We start from the raw sequence: 7,904 nt of genomic DNA, 5'->3' as shown, positions 1-7,904 counted from the left end.
CCATCTGCTGGAAGGAAGCGGAAGTGCAACTAACTGGCGCAAGGTTGAAACTAAACTAAAAACTAAAAACTAAAAAATTAGGAGAAGCTGGGTTGACCCCTAGTAATCTAATGGTGCCCAACACCTTTGATGAGCATGGATATCACCTGTTGAGGAATTTAATTATTAGAGTTAATCAAGTAATTACTGAAGGTGTTTATCTGCCTCTAACCTGTTATTTCTTTATGCCAGCATTGTGCTGTTTTATTTTAAAACTTTACTCTTTATTTTGTGGACTTTAAAACATAAACCTTCTTATACTGCCACTTCATTGGAAAACTGCTCATCAATGCAAATATCTAATTATCCAGTCAAATGGCAACATTTTGGTGTATTTAGATTTGAAAAAATGTGAAGACAACCTGCTGGTGACCTTCAAAGTGAAAATCAGAATAGTGTTAGTTTAGAGACTGATGATCTACTGGGAGTTTCTTGCACAAATACTTCAGGTTTGTAGAGAGTGGTACAAAAAGACAAAATATCCAGTGAGCTTTGCGTGAAAAGGTCTTGTTCATGCAAGCGCAGAATAGCAAGACTGCTTGGAGCTGAAGGCAACAGTAACTCAAATAAACACAACCGAGTTGTAGAACAGCACCACTCAGTGCACAACATGTTGGACCTTGAAGCAGAAGAATCAGCAGAAAACCACACGGTGTGCTACGTTCCTCAGCTAAGAATACAAACTGAGGATACAGTTACTGCTGATCAAAACTGGAAAAGACAAGATTGTAAAACTGATTCTGATGCAACATTCAGATAGTCACAATGTGGTATAAACAACATTATTCAGGCCGGCGGTAGTGTCATGGTGTGGGGATATTTTCTTGGCACTCTTTGGACACCTTAGTATCAATTTAGCATCATGTAAGCTTCGCAGCTGACTTGACTACTGTTGCTGACCATGTCCATCCTTTTGTGACCAGAGTACCCATCTTCTGATGGCTGCTTCCTACAGGGAAATGTGTCATATCATCTTATATGATTTGTTAACTGTGCTCAGATGGCCTCCACAGTTACCAGATTTCAATGATAGAGCACTTCTGGGATCTGGTAGAGCAGGAGTGTCTCATCATGAATGTGCAGCCGACAAATCTCCAGCAAGTATGTCACGCTATCCTGTTAACATGGACCAAAAATATCTGAAGTATGCTCGCAGAACCTTTTTTAATCTGCGACATGAAGAATTAAGGCAGTTCTTAAGGCAAAAAGGGGTCCAACACAGTACTAGCAAGATGTACACAATAAAATGGCCATATATTATACTGTATCACTACTGTCAAAGCTTAATTAAGCTAAATAATAAATTCATATCGAGCTCAGAGATTAAAAAATTCAGCAATTATGATCCAATAATAAAATACAGTTCACAAATGTTCCATTCTGCATATTGAGTATTTCAACTTAAATACTTTAAGGATGATTTTAGGATACAACTGTTGCTCGATTGCTACAGTGAGATTATGACTTTTACTTAAGACAGTAATGTAAAATAAAACAAGTTAAGGGCAGCAGTTAAGAGACAATTGTAAATATTTGTGTTCGGTATAGCATTTCAAAAGTTGTAAATTTGGTTAACTGATAAATTTGGTGATAAATGTCTTATTACAGATCTCACAAAATTCAGTGCAACAACAAATATAAAGACACAAACAGCAATAACAACAACAAAAAAAAGATTTGAATTCTGGTCTGAGTTTACACCTGCGTTATTGTTCTTGCTCACTAGAGGGCAGCAGAGTCATGCAGAAAACATCTGTCAGAAAATCATCTTGTAAGGTTATTAAATGTTAGCTCATGTGAGACATCCATTTGGAATCATGGTTTGATTAGGGTTCTGTGTAGGTTAGCTGTATGCTCAGCGTCAGTGTTTGCTGTTTGATGGCTAATTTTGATATTTTCCGACTGCTACGGGAAGCAAACAAAAAGCAAAACAACAAAAAAACTGTTGGATTTAAGTGAATACAAATGAAAATGTTTCCATGGTAATAAAATTATATATTTCAGGTGTTTGGTTGAATCACAAAAGCATAAAAACAACGCAAATGACATCAGGGCAAATGAAAACATACAAGAGGAAAGTTCTATTGACAAATCTTGGTCTTGACCTACAGAGCTGTGCACGGACTGGCACCTGCCTACATCTTTGATCTGCTACAGCCCTATGTCCCTAGCAGGTCTTTGAGGTCATCTGATCAGGGCTTACTTGCTATAAAAAATACTAAGAGGAGGACTAAGGGTGACAGAGCTTTTGCCACTGTGGCCCCTAGACTGTGGAACTCCCACAAACCTTAAGAACTGTGGACTCAGTAGCTGTTTTTAAAAAACAACTCAAAACTCACCTTTTTAAAACTGCTTTTGGTTAATTTTTCGCCTGTTTTATTTTTTCTTTTTAAATCTTTTTATGACTTGTAATCTTATGTGCAGCACTTTGTGATTCTGTCTTGAAAGGTGCTATATAAATAAAAATTTATTTATTTATAAATATGTTGCGTATATTAAGGAAATAGACAATTAAAAAGATTTTCGTAATATATGTTGTGTTTAATTAACAGTTCATGTACGGCTTGATTCAGTTCACTACATATTTTGTTATTTAGGAAGCAGAAAGGTCATCATAGTCACATTAATCTCCTGTGACAGACTGCCGCTCACTTTCCTCCCCCACACCTTCAGTACGGCGCCCGAAAGCTCACGTTATCCCGGCTGTGCACGCAATTACAGCAACAGCAAAGTTTTGTGAACAGGCACGATTCAGTGGGCTTGCCTTTGACGAGGCTGACAACAGCAATTACCTCCTCTCACACAGTGCCTGAACAGTGCATCTTCTCGCAACACTGCAAGTCTTCGACTGTAAGGGTAGAAAAAACATTCCAAGAACACTTTGTTTTTTTAGATCAAATATTTAATAGTCTGGTCTTAAAATAGCATTCAATTAACCCAAGAAACGATTCAACTGGTGGAGAAATCTAATACAATAAAGCATGCTCAGTATATGTGCTAAAGCACGAGGCATGTTCAACAACACATTTTTGCAGTAGAACCTCAGCCACTTTGCAAACATGAACATCCTTTAATAGACAATTTAGTGAACGATGAGGCACTCTGATGTTAGTGTGAAAAGTTATAAACTAAGTCTCTATATTGCCATGAAGACTGCAAGTGCAAGCTACCTTTATGAGGTCAGGAACAGACAGTGACCCCAGATTGTTCAGATCAATCATGTGTGGCTTAAATTTGAAGTAAAGGTTCACAGCAAAAAAAGGTTGTTGAAAGCAGCTGAGGCCTTAGAGGAAAAAAAAAACATCATGGAAAATGTTCCAACAAATATTGTTCTGGAAGATCACTATACAAAGAGGAACAAGCTCCAATCATTTTACATTTTTACAGCAAAGTAAAACTTTACAAATTATGCTGTTAAATATCATGAAAATAGCAACCGATAAATCCATACGTCATCAGAATGAGGACTATGTTATGTACATCTTTCACATTAGAACAAATAAATCATGCAGTGGCAGCAGACGTTCACATTTGACAAAGACACCTGGCCACCAAATCAGCTCTGCAGCAGCATCTGGGGGAAGTCGAGGGGGTGATTGCTGCTACTACAGTAGTCAGAAAAAAATCCAAAATAGGTCAGTCATAAAACCTTTGTACTACTCGCCTCTGTCAGTGCGCCCCAGGGCAGCTGTGGCTACAATGTAGCTTGACATCGCCAGTGTGTGAATGTGTGTGTGAATGGGTGAATGACTGAATGTAGTGTGAAGCACTTTGGGGTCCTTAGGGACTAGAAAAGCGCTATACAAATGCAGGCCATTTACCATTTACTTTATCTTTCAGTGCAAATCCTTCTCACTCGTATAAACATGTCTTCTACTAACAGTCTTTTAAAAAAACCAAACAATGAAAAAACTTATCAGTTTTACATTTTCTGCCAAAATCTCATGAATAAATACATAAAGCAGATAATGATACACACTTACTGGGAACTAGCATAATTTCTGCTAGAATAAAACACAGAGTTGTGTCAAAATCCTTATTAATGTTCAGATAATGCAGTATACGGATGAGTGTTACACACCCACATACATACAAAGAGCTGGATATTACCTTCTTGAAATATGACACATGGCAATATGTTTATATAACAGAATCCTGAAACCACAAATATGAAACTAGATGTTTATGCAACTGCATGAGGCAAAGTTTAGGATAAGAATTACTGACAGAGGACCTACTATGCTCATATTTTTGTTCTTGTGCAAAGCTAAAGTAGCTTATTATTAAAGTAGCTAAAGTAGCTTATTTTCAGCTGTGAGTTGTGCAAAGCTAAAGTAGCTTTGCATAACTCACAGGTGAAAATAAGCCTTATTTATCTTATACTGGACACTGTTGAAGCACTGTTGATTCATTCATCATCCTTTAAGACTTCTCTTGCTTTAAGCCTTCTGATTGTCTGGCCTTCCTAACCAAAGGATGGAAAAGCAGTTGGGACTTGCCTGAAATGGAGCGAAGAGTACAAAAAAATTATCTGAAGTCCCATCGTGACCCCTTGCACCTTTGGTCTGTGATTTCCATACACAAGCCAAGCGTGTACAGAGAGAAAACATCAACCTCTGCTTCAAACTGACCTGAGTTTTGTGTGGATGGTCATTAATTGTAATGTGAGCAGGGTCTCTTTCCAGTTGAAGACTTCACAGTTTCCACTTGTAAAGGCATCTCTTCAGACGAGAAGTGGCCGTGACAGAATGCTCGTCATTTTCTTTCAAACTACATATGGCTTTAAATTATAAATTCACCTCTCAGTGAGAGACTGTCAAGACTGAATGTAATTGTAGCAACTTGAGTCAGTGGAAGGATATTTAAAGGAGAACATTCAGAACAGAACTGAACATGCAGGACTTCTTAAGCCACTAAAACAACCTTTGCACACTGCTTTAGACCAGTCACCAGATTTGTCTCCCTGCAACAGTTATAGAAATGAAAATCAAGTTGAAGGATTGCAGTTGTGACACATGAGAGGAGAGCGTCTGTCACAGAGGCACAAGTGCAAGAGGACAAAGCGGGACTTCCACTGGGAGATCTAAATAAAAGCATCTCTATTAAAAATTGTCCAGATGTGCACCAGAAGACTTTTAAGGGAGATCAGACAAACTTACAGCAGGTAAAGCTTTTTTATATTATGGAGTTATTGTCAGCTCCTTTAAAAAAATCACACCTCATCTGTATGACAGTAAACAGGGAAAAAAAATCCTATTTAAAATAAAAAAAAATAAATGCATTAATATCAGGATGTAGGCAGAAAAAGTAAAACATTTGCCTCTCTTGCATTTCCACCACTGAGGTGTCCCTGACAAAATCACCAACATCCCAGCTGCAAAGCTGCTCGGAAGTCAGGCATGTAGCCTGTTGCTATATCAGTGATGCTAACCAAAAATAAAATAAAAGAAAGCGTTTATAATAACAGTGATAAATAAATGCATAAAAAAATACAGCATTAACTGTTGTCATGTATTAACCCCTTAAATTCTAATCTTTCTGTCTTTCTAAATAAAAGAGTTTCATCCAGATTTAGTGCGTAACAGCTTCCAACTGTGAGTTCAGCCAGCCTTGGAGTGCAGATACTTGAATTGTGAATTGCAAAATGTCTTTTTCTGTCCTTGAGAGATTTAACAAAACCCAGACGTTAGTGCTTCTGTTTTAAAAACTCTCAGCTCAAACAAATGCTACAGTGCATTTTATTCTTGGCAGCACCAGACCAAGTGTGCTGATTGTGTTTGTAAAAGCATGGCGCCGAGGACTCCAGGATGGAATTGTTCTAGCTTTGTAGTTTTTAACATTTTTGACATTGTTATAGCAGACTGGACGAGTAAAAAGGGCAAACAGCTGCTTAGAATTTGTTGAAACTCTGTTGAAAACTCTATATTTGTAAAGATTTCTCTCCAATAAGACAGAGCCTGATGTATGTTCAGTGATCTTCAAATGATAGATAGATAGATAGATAGATAGATAGATAGATAGATAGATAGATAGATAGATAGATAGATAGATAGATAGATAGATAGATAGATATGCAGTCATGCAGTACAAACTGTTGAGGTCTAAAATAACAGATGACAGAATAGAAGACTTAATGCAAGACTAAACGGGGTCTGATTAAACACTTGTATTAAACACACAAAGTTCATGCTAGAATGGAATAAAAAATAAATTGTTAAAGCATTCTTCCATTAAAAAGAAGTAACAGTCTATATAAACTTGATTATTTACTCTTTCGCGTCCTCTTCATCAATACTTCTTGTTATCTTTTATTCTCATGCTTTGCATTTCATTGATCTACTCCACGCTGCTTCCATTGATCCAATTGTTCTCGTTCCTCTTTCCCCGTCGCTCCTTCATCCTTTTTTCCCCTCTTCAGTCCTCCTCTGAAAGAGCTTCGTGTGGGGTGGAAGGTCGTGACTTGCTGTGGCCTCGAACCTCCAACTTCCTGTCCTGCAGGAAGTCGTGAATCTCTCCAGGCAAACATTGGAACTTCTCTTGAAACTCTGCCTCCACAGAACCCTGCAGCTGGAAAACACCACACACATTCGCTTGCTCAGAGGATAGATTGCTTTTAAAGATATTTTGTGGCTAAGGTGGGATTACGTAACGGCAGATGTAGCGAAATATAACCATGATGAGTCAGGTCCCAGTCAGAAACACCACACAAATTTGTTAAGTTATCTCCTACAGTTGAGACAGATGGGTTGTACATTCAGAAACGCAGCTGTTGTCAGCTGTTTCTGCCAACACTCGAACAGCTCCAATATGGCTGCCAGAGGCCACATTGCATCCTTTAAATGCCCCACGTTGACGTCAGCGCTGCCTCTAAAGTGCGTGGGTGTGGGCAGACGGCAGCACCAGTTTGGAGCCTCGTGTACAAGAAATGTTCTTGCCAAGCAGTGCGTTTGAGCATGAAGCTTGCAAAGTGGTCGGTGGCAGATTTCACCGACTTTGGCTAAAAATAAATGAACTTAATTGGGGACAGAAAGAGAAACTCGTATTTACCTTTGGCTTCTGGTCTTGTATCTCTTGCAGGAGATCATTGTGTTGCTCCACCAGCTGCTCGTGGCGCTTTGCCTGAGTCTCCTCAAGCTGAGGATAAACACACAGACATACAGTTTTATGGAGCATTTTATGATTGCAGAAAGACAGAGTTGCACTAAATGGAGAGAGTGTTGCAGCCATAAAATTTTCATAATTGTCTCTTTGGAATTCACTTTATGGAAAGGCCCATAAAAATTCCTTTAACCTCATCTGCTGCTCACCCTTTTAATGTTCTGGACGACTTCATTGACGTAGGACTTATTGATCTCAATCTTCTCCCTGGGAACATAGAGACAGATGGATTGACATTGATTGGCTCTGAGATAAATATTTTTCTCTTCTAATGAGACTAGATCAGTGGATCAGTGCATGAAGCAGATGAGCAAGCTAAAGCAGCTAGATAAATAGTGAAATGTGTGTGCGTGTGCTTATAGATCGTACTCCTCAGCCAGATGTTTCTCTTTGGTCTTTGCTTGGTTGATCTTCTCTGTTCTCCTTCGATCCATCTGCTTCTTCAGCTCTTTTTTCTCCCTACAGAAGCAGAAAGAAAGTTTAGAGCAAATGTTTGGGGAAAAACATGGTATCAAGTTTTTAGAAGTGCACTTGGTAAAAGTCTGGCTCATAGTATTTTTTGAAGAACAGCTGAAATAAGATAGGGTACATATAAAGTATACTTTAAAAAGACATCTTTAGCAAGGCTAAAAATCCAGAGCCATCTTGGTAACTCTTCCTGGCAATTATTTGGGCCGGTATTTGAAGAATTGCCCAGATGATGCCCT

At 38.4% G+C, this 7,904-nt stretch overlaps 1 protein-coding gene across 1 annotated transcript in view; it reads right to left on the bottom strand.

Annotated features, from left to right (window-relative positions):
* Positions 1-2,919: 2,919 nt before the first annotated feature.
* The window catches only part of plcb1 (phospholipase C beta 1), a 40,253-nt gene continuing 35,268 nt past the window's right edge, over positions 2,920-7,904 (bottom strand). The window contains exons 29-32 of the mRNA XM_085182922.1: positions 7,567-7,656; positions 7,347-7,404; positions 7,087-7,173; positions 2,920-6,606 (exon numbers count right to left, since the gene is read on the bottom strand). Coding sequence (XP_085039048.1) covers positions 6,454-6,606; positions 7,087-7,173; positions 7,347-7,404; positions 7,567-7,656 — 388 coding nt within the window. The 3' untranslated portion in view covers positions 2,920-6,453. The remainder of the gene's footprint in view (positions 6,607-7,086; positions 7,174-7,346; positions 7,405-7,566; positions 7,657-7,904) is intronic.

Source organism: Neolamprologus multifasciatus, chromosome 13, assembly GCF_963576455.1.
Source record: "Neolamprologus multifasciatus chromosome 13, fNeoMul1.2, whole genome shotgun sequence".
Classification (NCBI taxonomy): Eukaryota; Metazoa; Chordata; class Actinopteri; order Cichliformes; family Cichlidae; genus Neolamprologus; species Neolamprologus multifasciatus.
The sequence above is the reverse complement of the archived record's forward strand: the minus strand, read 5'-3'. Positions and strand labels throughout refer to the sequence as shown.